At 45.1% G+C, this 14439-nt stretch overlaps 1 protein-coding gene across 1 annotated transcript in view; it reads left to right on the top strand.

Annotated features, from left to right (window-relative positions):
* SNX27 (sorting nexin 27) overlaps positions 1-14439 on the top strand; it is a 68493-nt gene that overhangs the window by 31478 nt on the left and 22576 nt on the right. Inside the window, exon 3 of the mRNA XM_084769217.1 lies at positions 12864-13056. Within this exon, the coding sequence (XP_084625343.1) occupies positions 12864-13056 (193 nt within the window). The remainder of the gene's footprint in view (positions 1-12863; positions 13057-14439) is intronic.

The following is a 14439-nucleotide window of genomic DNA, read 5'->3' as shown; positions in this document are numbered from 1 at the left end:
GTCTGAGTCCAGTTAAAAATAAGCCTTTTAGGGCTGGAGAGATGGCTTCGAAGTTAAGAGCATTGACTGCTCTTCCAGAGGTTCAATTCCCAGCAACCACATGGTGGTTCAAAACTATCTATAATGTGATCAGATGCCCTCTTCTGGCCTGCAGGTGTACATGTATACATAATAAATCTTTTTTTAAAAAAACCTTTAAAAGTAACAAGTAAGTGATCAGACCTGGACTCTCAAAACCAAACAAACCAAACCCAAAACCCATTGTTACAGTTTATTCCAATCATTCCTGTACCTAAAAGTATGTAGCTGGGCATAGTGGCTAACGCCTGTAACTGCAGCACTAGGAGGAAGCACGGGCACAGAAGAGGCAGGTCTGGGAGGGGTGCTGAAAGTGGCTAGCTCAGTCTACATGCCTTCCAGACCAGCCTGGTCTACAGTGAGACCCTGTCCAAACACACATGTACATGCATGTACAAGTGCGCGCGGTCGCGCGCGTGTGTGTGTGTGTGTGTGTGTGTGTGTGTGTGTGTGTGTGTGTGTGTGTGCATGCGCGCGCTCATATGGTTTTGCTTTGTGATTGTTCAGGCTAACTTCAAGCCTCTTATATACCCTGGCATCCTTTCACCCTTAGCCTTCAGATGCTTGGATGACACGTGTAGGTTACTACATCTGGCTTAAATATATATTTTAAAAATATTAATTGACACAGTCGCTTTCTATATTTATGGGGTATGGTATGAGATAGCAATCCCTGTATATAATGTGTAATGATCAACATAGAATAATTGGACATACTTGCCTGCTTCCTGAGGAACAGTTTCAGCTTTTCCCCATTGGGTGTGATGTGGGCTGTGGGTTGTCATGTGTAGTCCTTACTGCGCTGAGATACAATCCTCATATACTTTGCTGAAGGCTTTTTCTCGGACAGAATGCTGAACTTGAGCAGATGCCTCCTCTGAATGTGTAGAGATGATGGCGATTTTTATCCTCGCTATTTGATGTGGTGTTTTATATTTATTGATTTGCATGTGTTGAACCATTTTTCACTTGTTCATCACCTATCATGTGTTGTTACATTTGACTTGCTACTGTTTTGTTGAGAAGCTTTACGTGTTTGTTTATTAAGGGTATTGAATTTTAGTTTTCCTGTTTTATTCGTATTAGGTCCGGCGTGGGGGTGGGGATAGTCGTGTGCGCGCCAGGGCTCAGGTGTGTAAGGCAGAGGACAGCTCGTAGGAGTCAGTTCTCTTCTACCAAGTGATCCAAGCATTGAACTCAGGTCATTAGACTTGTCAGCTGCACCTTTACCCACTAAGGGCATCTTGCTTGCCTTAGAATTTTTAAATTTTTTAAATGTATTTGTACAGTTTCTAAAGTTCTTATTGATTTGATTTTTTTAAATCTTAGTTTTGTCAGTCTCATGCTTATAAAAGTACAATATTTTGAGCACAACGCACTTCAGATCTCCTTTCCCACGTCCCAAGAGCCCCGCAGCGTCCCCTCACCTTTGTGTCATCTCTTTCTTTCTTACTTATTTTGGCTGGTTGGTTGGTTGGTTCCTCACTGAGTTTTGTTGCTTCTTGTGGGAATGTTGACTGCTTTTGTGCAGGGAACATAGCTGTGTCGAGGCCATGAGTGCAGTGCCCAGAAAGCAGCACTTAACGCCACCCTCCCTCCTTTACACAGTGCTGGCTGTGCCTTGAGCTGAGGAGGCATTGATAGACATGGCCCGTCCAGGGCCCCTGACCTTCTGTCCATTGCATTAACTGCTGCTCATTTACGAGATAGCTTCCCTGGCCAGGATTAAAGGCAGCGTTTATCTTTGTGTATAAATATCATTACCTGGGAAAACATTTACCATGTGTCCATCTAGCAAGATCACAATAGTAAGGTCCCCCAGGGTTTATAAGCTCCCTGAGTCATGGCCTGTGGACCAGGTTCACGTACCATGCATGGATTTCCTGCTGTAGAGCAGGGCTCAAATTCACTTCAAAAGCAGTTGCTGGCTACCTGTCCTGTGCACTGTAGATGCAGCAGTGGCGCATGTTGAGCATCCAGGGTTCCCTGTGAGGTAGAACCGCTAGTGGTTCTGTCCCCAGCAGCCTGCAGGGGCCTCTGGCACTGGGAAGGCCAGCCATTAGTGAGGGCCTTCAAGTCCAGCTCCCGCTTGATTTCTTTATGTTCCACAACCAAAGTGTTGTATCTGAAGCAATAGAGTTTGAGCGTCTAGGTGGCCGAGCAAGAGCCTGTGCTTTGGGGACCTCTGGGGCTTCCCTGACCAGTGACTTGCAGGGAGGCTTGTCATGCCTCACTGCTGTTATTGTTTTTAAAGATTAATTTATCATGTATACAGTGCTCTGCTTGCATGTACACTCACAGGCCAGAGGAGGGCACCAGATCACATTGTAGATGGTTGTGAGCCACCACGTGGTTGCTGGGAATTGAACTCAGGACCTTTGGAAGAGCAGTCAGTGCTCTTAATCTCTGAGCCATCTCTCCAGCCCCTTGCTGTTGTTTTTAAACAAAATTCCAAACATTCGATTTTACCACTAAAATCTGGCTCTCCGATGCTGGAGTGAAAGCCTGCTAGCTCAGAGAGGCAGAGAAAGCGCCCAGCTGACCTTCCTGCTCAGCCAGCATCCCAGGAGGAAAAAGCCTTCTCCTTCCCCTGCTGTGGGAAGACCCTCCAAACTGGATGCCCTGCTTCTACTTCTGTCCTTTGGACTTCCTCTCACTCTCTATGGTTTTTGTTTTTCTATGCTAATTTCCTGTCAACTGGTTGCTTGCTGTACCTATCTCTTGACCCAGGATTGACTTTATTTAATCCTGTTTTATAGAAAGCTGTTGGATTAAAACTGTGTGCTAGGGCTGAGCTACACCACAACAAGAAACAGGTTTTTCTAGTACACAGTCATGGGGTTCACAGTGTGATCAAATATCCTGCAATATCTCACACTGAATTTTAATAACTTGTATCTTTTTAGATTATACTTTTAGCTGGGCAGTGATTGCACATGCCTTTAATCTAAGTACTTGGAGGCAGGGGGGGGGGGGCAGGTGGCTCTCTGAGTCACCCTGGTCTACAGCCTGAGTTCCAGGACAGCCAGGGCTACATGGAGAAGCCTTGTCTTAAAAAACTAAACCAAACCAACCAAACAAAAAACCAACCAACTTCCCCCCAATACACACATACACACACACACACACACACACACACACACACACACAAGTAGTAGGTTTCCATAAAGCTTTTTAGTACTGATTTCTGGTGTGTGTGTGTGTGTGTGTGTGTGTGTGTGTGTGTGTGTGTGTGAGAGAGAGAGAGAGAGAGAGAGAGAGAGAGAGAGAGAGAGAGAGAGAGAGAGAGAGAGAGAGAGAGATTGATTAGAAAGGACACAGGTAGCCAGGTCTGGTGGCTCATACCTTTAATCCCAGCACTTCAGAGGCAGAGGCAGGTGGATGGATCCCTGTGAGTTCGAGGCCAGCCTGGTGCACAAAGCTAGTTCAGGACAGCCAGGGCTACTACACAGAGAAACCCTGTCTTGAAAAACAAACAAACAAACAAATAAATAAATGACGAGACACAGGTTGTGATTGTAATTTCTTTGACTTTGTTGATTTTTACTCTAACATACAGTCCGTTCCATAGGATTTTATTTGATGATGAAAAGAATGTGTATTCGGGGCTGGAGAGATGGCGCAGAGGTTAAGAGCATTGCTGCTTTTCCAAAGGTCCTGAGTTCAGTTCCCAGCAACTGCATGGTGGCTCACAACCATCTATAGTGAGATCTGGTGCCCTCTTCTGGTGTGTTGGTGTACACTGGTGTACATGTAGGCAAAACATACATAAATAAATCTTTTTTTAAAATGTGCATTCTATAACTCTTAAATGTTGTATAACTGTCTTTTTGAGCCTTTTAATCCTTAGAATAGGCTAACCTTGACTTTTAAAAAATTTTTTCAGACAGGGTTTCTTTGCGTATTCCTGACCTACACTCCGTAGGCCAGGCTAGCCTCAAACTCATAGAAATCCACTTGCCTCTGCCTCCCAAGTGCTGGGATTAAAGGCGTGCGTGACCTCTGCCTGGCTTCTTTGATTTTTTTCTCCCGTTCATTACTTTTGGTCTCTGTCTTTACTTGGCAAAGTGAGTTTCTTATAGGTGGCATAGTGTTGGTCCTGTTTTGATCTATTCAGTCTAAATCTTTTATTTGTTTTTTGTTGTTTTGTTTGTTTTTTGTTTTTCAAGACAGAGTTTCTCTGTGTAGCCCTGGCTGTCCTGGATCTCACTTTGTAGACCAGGCTGGCCTCGAACTCACTGTGTAGCTGAGAATGATGCTGAGCCCCTCCTCTCCCCTCCCCCTTCCCCTCCAGTGTGCTGGGATTATAGGCCTGTTCCAGCACACCTGGTTTTTGTTTCTAGGACGCCCCGCTTTGTGTGTGTGTTTTTTTCTTTTCTTTTTCTTTTTGGTGTTTGATCATAAGATGCTCTGAGAAGGTCTTGCGTCGCTTATGCCTGCTAACCCTGAATTCTTTGCCACATCTGGAAAGGTTTTCATCAGATCTTTCCTCCTTCCTCTTTCCTTCCTTTTCTGTGTTTTAAAATATGTGCATGAGTGTTTAGCCTGTAGGGGTGTATGCATACTTCATAGATGCCTGGTGCCCAAAGAAGTTGTACTAAGTTACCATGTAGGTGCTAGGAATTGAACCTAGGTCCTCTGCAAAAATAAGAAGTGCTCTTAACCTCCAAACCACCTTTTTAGTCCCGCAATTGTTATCTTAAAAGTAGTTGAGGTTGGCTCTGGTCTTACGGTAAAGGCAGGTAGAGGCCCCTGCTGCCAAGCCTGGTGCTCTGAACTTAGTCTCCACAGCTCACTTGATAGAAGAGAGAATCTACTCCAAGTTGTCGTGTGACCTCTGCTCATATGACATACACATGCGTACATGCACACACGTGCACACACACGTTTTATCTGTTTTTAAGCAGATAGCTAGTTGATTCAGCAACTTGTTTGGAAGAGCATATGCTTCCTTCCATTGATGGATCTCAGCGTTATTGTTGAGAAGCAGCTGATGAAGATGTGATTCTTTTTTTTGGAGTTTTTTTCTGTTCTGTTGACTGTATCTGGGTATTTCAACTATTAGATCATTTTGGGGGTGTGCTCAACTAAGTGGCTTTCCCTTGAGAATGAGCCATATCCTAATTTTTTATATTAACTTTGGATTATATCTTGGAGATTGTGTTACATTGCATAGACTCTGGGTTCTGTAATAGTCTTCTGAGCAGTACTGATGTGCTTGCTTTGTTTGTATCACTTCAAGTCTATACATCTAGCACAGGGCTACACACTGAGACCCCATCTCTCAACATCAGAAACCTCTAAAAGAAAATATAATATCTCTTTGGCTTGAATAGAAAAAGAATCATAAGCAGCTGTAGCTTTACCCTCTAAGCCTTTTCTTCTGTCTTTTGAGACAGTCTCATGTAGCCCAAACTGGCCTCAGGCTTATGTCATAGCAGGAGCAAGTCCTGCTCCTCTTGTCCCTGTCTCTCAAGTGCTGGGATCACCACTGTGCACCACCGCGCTGCGGAGGACTTCTTGGCTAGGCTTGGCCATATACATGTCAAAAAGTATCTTCCTCAACTTTGTGTCTGATAGGTTATTTTTGTTTGGTTGGTTTTTTGTTGTTGTTGTTGTTGTTGTTGTTTTGTTTTTTGAGACAGGGTTTCTCTGTGTAGCCCTGGCTTTGCTTTGTAGACCAGGCTGGCCTCAAACTCACAGAGATCCACCAGCCTCTGCCTCCTGAGTGCTGGAATTACAGGCGCGCCTGACAGGTTTTTGACCTACATGCTTTGCCCATTGAGCCATCCCCAGCCCCTGCTGGACTCTTTGCATCTGCACACTCATTCAAAAAGAGGTTAGTTCAAATGACACATGTTTATTCACAGAAGAGACCCCCTGCTCCGGCTCCTCTGGGTGTCTGTGACCTGCCACAGTGGCTTATGATTCTTCTCGTCTTCAGGCCAAGATGTTAGGTTTTCTTTTGGAAGTTTCTGTTGTTAAGAGATTGGGGGGGGGGGGGTCTCAATGTTTTGTCCTATGCGGCCCCAAACTCTTGGCTCATGTGATCCTCCTGCCTCAGCCTCCCAAACAGTTGGGGTTGTAGGTTCCTGTCATCCATCTGGCTTCTCTCAGTTGTAATTGCTCAGGTTGTGGTTCTTGGCTACTGGTGTGTCCATTGCAGAGTGAGCCCTCTGAAAGTAGGTGGCCACCCTGACTGACCCTGTGTCTTAGGGCTTCAGTGCTCTGATAAAACAACCATGACCAAAAGTAATGAAATGAGGCAAGGGCTCATTTCAGCTTAAAACTCTTGGGCCACAATCCATCCCTGGGGGAGGTTAGGGCAGGAGCCTGGAAGAGAGCTACCGACTGGCTTACTTCTGATGGTGTCACGTAACTCAGGGCCACCTTCTTAAGGCTGACACCACCCACAGTGAGCTAGGTTTTCCCATATCAATCATTAATCAGGAAAATACCCACAGACATGCCTAAGGCCACTTTTACAGAGACATTTTTTTTTAAAGATTTATTTATTGATTACATATACAGTGTTCTGCCTGCATGTACACCTGTACACCAGAAGAAGGAACCAGATCTCATGATAGATGGTTGTGAGCCACCATGTGGTTGCTGGGAATTGAACTCAGGATCTCCGGAAGAGCAGGCGGTGCTCTCAACCACTGAGCCATCTCTCCAGCCCCCAGAGACATTTTCTTAAGCTGGGCGGTGGTGGCGCACGCCTTTAATCCCAGCACTCAAGGCAGAGGCAGGCAGATCGCTGTGAGTTCAAGGCCAGCCTGGTCTACAGAGTGAGTCTAGGGCAGCCCAGGTTACACAGAGAAACCCTGTCTCAGAAAAACAAAACAAAACAAAAACCAGAGACATTTTCTTAATTAGGATTTCCTTTTCCCAGATATGTGTAGGTTTTGTGTTGGTTTTATAATAAACTAGCCATAGGATAGTTGACCCCTTGTCAATTTGACACACAAACACAACACTTACTAAGACCATAACTTACTTACTTACCTCTTCCTCCTCCTTTTTGAGACAGGGTTTCTCTGTGTATCCTTGGCTGTCCTGGACTTGCTTTGTAGACCAGGCTGGCCTTGAATTCACAGTGATCCACCTGCCTCTGCCTCCTGAGTGCTGGGATTACAGGCGTGCACCTGCCCCCATGCCCTATACCCTCGCCCACAACATTTCCTTTCTTAATCATTCTGAAGATCTTATATTAATATCAGCATGACAGATGTAATACATTCTAACTTTTAAAAACAGATTTATTTATTTAATATATTTAACACCTACATGCCAGAGAGGGCATTAGATCCCAGTATAGATGGTTGTGAGCCACCATGTGGTTGCTAGGAACTGAACTCAGGACCTCTGGGAGAGCAGCCAGTGCTCTTAACCTTTAAGCCATCTCTCCAGTCCAACACTCCAAGTTTTAAAAGCTCTACAGACTTTAAAATTAGTTTCTTTAAAACATCTAGTTTCTTTGAAATATCCATAGTCTCTAAAATTCCTAAATCTGTAAAATAAAAAACAAGTTACATATTTTTCCACTCCATCCAAGATGGATGAACCAGGGCAGTTATAATCAAATCAAAACAAAACCCAATTTGACTGGTGTAAAGGTTCAGTGCTGGCTGGCTGGGACCCACTCAAAATCCTCTGGCCCCCAGCAGGCCTTAGCAGCTTCTCTCCTAGGCTCAGGCCAGCAGCACTCTGCAGCTGCATCTGTCCTTGGCATCATCTCAAAGCCCCAGGGTCTTCACTGTAGCCAGATTGCACCTTTAATAAGAGCCTCTTTTGGGCTCTCTTCAGGGACTCTGTTCTCCACACATGGCTCCCGCATGCCGTCAGAACCAGAATCGCTGTGAAATGTCTACATTACCAGTGTGAGATGCAGCCTCAGCCTGCCCTGGAACCCAGGCTCTGTGTGCTCACCCCAAGGACGCATTATTCTTCTCTGGAGACAGGGTCTCTACACAGCCCTGGCCGGCCTGCAACTCACTCTGTAGACCAGGCCAGCCTGGAACTCACTCTGTAGACCAGGCTGGCCTGGAACTCACAGTGATCCTCCTGCCCCTGCCTCTGAGGGCCGGGGTCACAGGCGTGCAGGCTTTCTCTAAATCACAGCTGAGTCTTCAGTCCCGGCTGAGCAGGTCCTCAGATTCTTAAAGCTCCAAAACAGACTCTCAAACTTTCTTCTAAACTTCACAAGCCATCCCTCTGCTTCTGCACTGAGAGCATTGCCCTCAGATTTTATCACCTAAGTTTCCACAGTAGCTCATTGAGCTCTGGACACCTAGTGGCTTTTCTGTCCCAAAGTTGGAAAGTCCTCCCACGGTCCTCTCCAAGCATGGTCGGATCTGCTGCAGCAGTGCTCATGGCCTGGTGCTAACCTCTGCACAACCAAAAGCACCTTTCCAGGGAAGGGCTTGCTTATCTTACAGCCTGTAGTCCATCACCTGGGGAAATCAGGGCTGGCAGCACCTACAAACAATCATTAATCAAGAAAATGCCCAGGGCTGGAGAGATGGCTCAGTGATTAAGAACATTGGCTGCTCTTTCAGAGGTCCTGGGTTCAATTTCTAGCACTCACATGGCAGCTCACAGCCATCTGTAACTCCAGTTCCAGGTGACTGACACGCTCACACAGACATGCATGCAGCCAAAGCACCAGTGCACATAAAATAAAAATAAATCCTTAAAAACGAAAAGAAAAGAAAGTCCCAAACAGGTTTGTCTACAGGCCATTTTAGTGGGCCACTTTCTCAATTGGGAGTCTCTTTACTCAAACACTCTGGCTTGTGTCAAGCTGACACTGAACAAGCGGTCCCCTCTGCCATTTGCCAACTTTGTAGGACACTTCAAAATCCTCAGCTGTGTGTGTGTGTGTGTGTGTGTGTGTGTGTGTGTTGTTATCAATAGGAACATTGGTTTACAAGGAGTTTATGAAATCTTGAGTTTTATAGGTTTTTCTGTATGTATAAAACACTATTATTGTTGGACTGGCTCCTTTCACATTGTGAAATCCTAACTTATCCGTGTTAATTCTTCCTTCTAAAATGCTTCTCTGTCCACTTGAATTTATTTTGGTTATTTTTCTTGTATGTTCTTACTATGCTCTTTCTTTTGTGTAATCTAAATATTTACAATTTTTTTTAAAAAAGAAAAAGCCTCATTATATAGCTTTGGCTGTACTGGAACTTACTATGTAGACCAGGCTGGCCTCAAACTTACAGAGATCTACCTGCCTCTGCTACCCAAGTGCTAGGACTAAAGGTGTGTGCCAACATACTTGGCTTTAAAGTGTTTTCTTATAGATAGCTTATAAGTGGGTTTCTTCATGTAATCTGACAATATTAGTCTTTTTTAAGTATGTAATTATTAACTTGGTATAACTATTGCCGTAGGCTACTGCCATCCTACTCACTGGTTCTCTAGGTCTGGTCTATTTACTCATTTCACTTTTACCCTTCTGCCTCCTTTTGATTTAATAGAATATTTGTCTCTACTGTTGTTTCACTAGGTATAATTTATTGTTTTATTTTCTTAGTATTTGTTCTGAACACACTGTATAGCTTTATTTTATTTTATCTTTAGTTTTTTAAAGATTCATTTATTTTATGTATATGAGTGCTCTATTTGCATGTATACCTGCAGGCCAGAAGAGGGCACCAGATCTCATTATAGATGGCTGTGAGCCACCAAGTGGTTGCTGGGAATTGAACTCAGGACCTCTGGAAGAGCAGACAGTGCTCTAACCGCTGGACCATCTCTCCAGCCCAGCCTCCATCTTACTTTATAAGCATCTACCTTCAAATATTTTATTTTTAACAAGAGTGTTTTTATACTTCCATCCTTTCAGTTATTATCATCCATTTACTTTTATGTTATAATTGTGTCACACAGTTAACTTTGCTCTAAATGGTAACTTTTGGTGGGGGTGTCTGGGGCCAAACTCAGAGCCTGTGCAAGTGAGAAGTCACCTAGCTACCTCTAGCCCAAACTCAAGATTTTTTTTTTTTAAATAGGATCTTACTATGTAGCCCTGACTACCTTGGTTCTAAGATCAGGTGTGCACCACTGAGCCAGGCTCCAATTACTTTTAAATATCATCATTGTCGTCATCATCATCCTCATCCTCATCATCTGTATGTGTTTATTGGGGGAGCACGTTTACAGTGCTGTGTGCTTGTGCAGGCCAGAAGGCAGCATTTTGCTTTTCACTTTTCCTGTGGGCTCTGAGGAGCAAACTCAGGTTGTCAGGCAGACTCAGCGAGCATATTTTAACCTGCAGAGCCGTGTCACCGCCCCAGACACATGTTGTTTGTTTTTTCTGGATAGTGGCTAGTGGCTCAGTATGTAGCCCTGGCTGTCCTGGAGCTCACTGTGTAGGCCAGGCTGGCCTCTGCCTCCCAGCTGCACACTGCCCCTGGCTCTTCCCAGTTAGTCACCATGCTTGGCTCTTCCCAATGACTTCTTTCCCATGAGTTACCTTGCTTATTTACTTCACACCCCAGTTCCTTTCCTCCAGGCCCCTCCCACCTCCACTCCTTCCACCCCTGCTCTCTCTCTTCCTAGAGAAGGGAGGCCTCCACGGACAGTAACCTGACGTGCATGTCAAGTTGCAGCAGGACTAGGTGCATCTTCTCCTGTTGAGACTGGATGAGGCAGCACAGCTAGGGCACAGGGAGCCAAAGGCGGCCCAGGGGGTCAGAGGCAGCCCTGCTCCTGCTGCTGGGGGTCCCACATGCAGACCCAGCTGCACACCTGTCACATATGTGTAGGGAGCCTAGGTCCTTCCCTGTGCTTGGTGGGCCAGTCTCTGTGTCCCAATTACTTTTAAAGAGACTGAAAATAGTTAAAAGAATAAAAAAGTAAAAGAAAAAAACCCCTGTCATTTCTGATGTGGTTCATTACTGTGTATGAATCTAGTTTCCATATGGTGTCATGTTCCCTCTGCCCGCAGAGCTTCAGCTAACATTTTTTGTATGCAAATCTGTTCTAAACAACAAGTCCTCTTCAATTTTTGTTGGTCTGAAAAGTTTAAAAACTACAGTATCTTATGTCTAGGCTAGCCTCCGAAGATGGCCTTGGACTTGAGCTCTCTCCCCCCCCCCCATGCTCTTGCACACTGAGATGACGAGGGTGTGCCACCATTCGCAGCCTGGGTGGTAATAGGGGTCAGCTGGAGGACGAGGGAGGCTGGACTCTCAAGCTGTTAGGACTGAGCTAAAGCTCTCGGTCCTGTCTGGAAAGAGAGCCAGAGTGACTGCAGACTTACAGTCCTAGCATGGGAGGCTGAGGCAGGAAGGTTATTTTAATTTAACCAGCACAGGCCACACAGGGAGTTCCAGCCTAGGCTGTGGTTCAAGACCCCGTTCAAGAAGGGGAAAAGCAACAGAAGTTTTGATTGCATACACACACATACATACATACACACATACCTACATACACACACACATACCTACATACATGCATACATAGATACACACACATACATACATACATACATACATACATACATACATACATACATCTGTTTATTATAAGAAGGCCACTCTGTGGGCTGGTGAGATTGGCTGAGGGGTGGAAATGTGCCTGCTGCCAAGCCTGACAACCCGAAGGCCATCCCCAGTGTGCACGTGGTGGGAGGAGAGAGCCAGGCCCACAGTGTTGTCCTCCAGACCTTCACACCTATGGGTGTGGACATGCGCACGTGCACACACTCACAAAATGCAGACTTCTGGTTTGCATAGTTTGTGATGAGAAGTTTGCTTATTTTGTGGTCATTTTTATATAATAATTTAATCCCCTCTGGCAGTTTTTAAAGTTTTTTCTTTACCTTAAATGTATTTAAGTCTTAAGTGTTTTTTGTTTGTTTTTAAAGTGAGTTCTCCTTAGTATTTACCCTGTTTGGGAAGCTGATTTAGTTCGTACCTTTTATTAATTTAGGAACGTTTCCGGTGCTGTGTCTGTATTTCCAGTCTTTTTCTCAGTGTTTAAGGACATTTTTTTAAAGATTTCTTTTATGTGTATGGGTGTTTTGCCTGCACGTATCCGTGTGTGCCCTATGCATGCTTAGTGTCCCTGGAGACCACAGGAGGGCGTGGGACCCCTTGGAACTGCAGTCGCAGAGGGCTGTGAGTCACCATGTGGGTGCTGAGAACGGAACCAGGGTCCTCTGGACCGCTCAGCTGTCCCTCCAGACCTGTCCCTCTGAGATTCCAGCCACACGCTTGTTAGACTGCTATTGTGCTAGAGCTTTTGGATGCTCTAGTCTGTTTTATCTCTTTCTCTCTTGTTTCTGTTAGATGGTGTTAACTGATCTGCTTTTAAGCTCACCAACTATCATTGTTTCCTCAAGAGACTGATAGAGGAATTATTCGTCTCTCACACCATGGTTTTTATTTCTGCCACTTCCATTTGATGTTTGCACCTGGTTTTCATATTTGCTAACATTTCTCATCTGTTCATACCTATTTTACACTTTTTTAAAAAGTGAGTTCGAGGCCAGCCTGGTCTACAAAGTGAGTCCAGGACAGCCAAGGCTACACAGAGAAACCCTGTCTCGTAAAAAAACAGAAAGAAAAACTGGTAATTGCCTTTTAGAGAAATTGGTAAAAATACGATCGTATTTGTCTTATGTGTAGAACTTGTGCCATGTGTGTTAACTTTTCTTTTAAAATGGCTGTGAGCATTTTTAGTGTAGTGCATTAGTGTAGTGCACACCTGCCCAGTGTGCGCCTGCCTTAGATGACAGCGCTGTCTTTGCTCCCCTGTCTCACCAGGTCTACAATGTTTACATGGCGGGGAGGCAGCTGTGTTCTAAGCGGTACCGGGAGTTTGCCATCCTGCACCAAAACCTGAAAAGAGAGTTTGCCAACTTCACTTTTCCTCGGCTTCCAGGAAAGTGGCCGTTCTCATTATCAGAGCAACAGCTGGACGCCCGGCGTCGGGGCTTGGAAGAGTACCTAGAAAAGGGTAAGCCAGGACTGGGGCCTCAGCACCAGACCAGATGAGCTCCTTCCCCAAGGCCCACAGGGTAGGAGGGAGCCAGCTCACACACAGCTTCCCTGTCACCACCACGCATGTGCAGTGGTGTGTGCCCCACCCACGTGGATAAAGAAATGAATGTAAGCTTTAACAGTGTTTGAAAGGCAAGCCAGTCCATTAAACTTCACTGTGCTGAGTGGCATAGATTCTGATTCCTAAATTGCACAACTGTGCTTCTTAAAAACCAGTCCTCTAGCGAAAACATGTCTTAATGAGAAGTGTGAACTGACCTGGGCCCCGACAGCAAGGCTCAAATGTTCACTACAGTGATAGCATCCTGCTTTGCTAACTTGCAGAGAACTTCAAAGCAGAAAAAGGAAGTTTTTGGTGGTCCTGAATGGTCTCTTATTTATAGGACTGTGTTCGCCTGTACATCCATCGCTATGGCGCAGTGGTGAGGGCTGGCTCCTTGGCGTGTCCTGCATAAGTGTTCTTTGTCCTGTATAGGCTTGCTCAGCTGCTGGCAATCTAAGTCTCCTTGTTCTCAGCAGCTCATAGGTAGGATGACTGGGACTTCTACATGGTGACCTGCACCCTGTGGCTGTGGCTGCTCTAGAGGAGTGACACGGATCCCGGAGCTGTATTACATCATACTATACAGCTAGCTGTGTGTGTGCCTAGTGATTGTTCCGTTGCTGTGGAGAGACGCCATGACCAAGGCAGCTTAGAGAGAAGCATTTAATTGGGGGCTTGCTAGAGTCTCAATTTGATAGTTGGTTTATTATAACCTGACTTTCTCTTCCTTCCATTGCCTTTTCCCCTAAGTTCTGACATGATTAATTTATCCCACAAGACCGGAAATTTAAATGTGCTATAATTCTCTATATTAATATTTTTAGCAAGCTATATCTTTATATTTCCTTTTATTGTACTGTTCTATACCATATTTAGGTTAACTGTTTGCCAGGCCTTGAGGTTGCATACACTAAGGGTTCATACATTTTCTGTATGCTTGTTGTTTTGCTTTTGAGACAGAGTCTCTCTGTGTATTCTTGGCTGTCCTAGGACTCACTCTATAGGCCAGGCTGGCCTGGAACGCAGTGATGCGCCTGCCTCTGCTTCTTGAGAGCTGCAGTTAAAGGCGTGCACCACCACTGCTGACTCAGTGTGCTTTTTAATACAAGATTTTGCTGTAGAGCTCAGGTTGGTCTAAAAAATCACTCTGTAGCTCAGGCTGGTCTTGAACTTGTAACACATCTCCTGCGTCAGCTTCCCAAGCACTAGAATTGCAAATACGTGTGATTATGCTTCACCTGACGATTTAATGTCCACCTCCCTTGATCGAGTCTTCATGTTCTTGGTTCAGGGCCT

This window comes from Acomys minous (assembly GCF_964271855.1).
Source record: "Acomys minous genome assembly, chromosome: 19".
NCBI classification, from domain to species: Eukaryota; Metazoa; Chordata; class Mammalia; order Rodentia; family Muridae; genus Acomys; species Acomys minous.
This window is presented reverse-complemented; position numbering and strand designations above follow the sequence as displayed.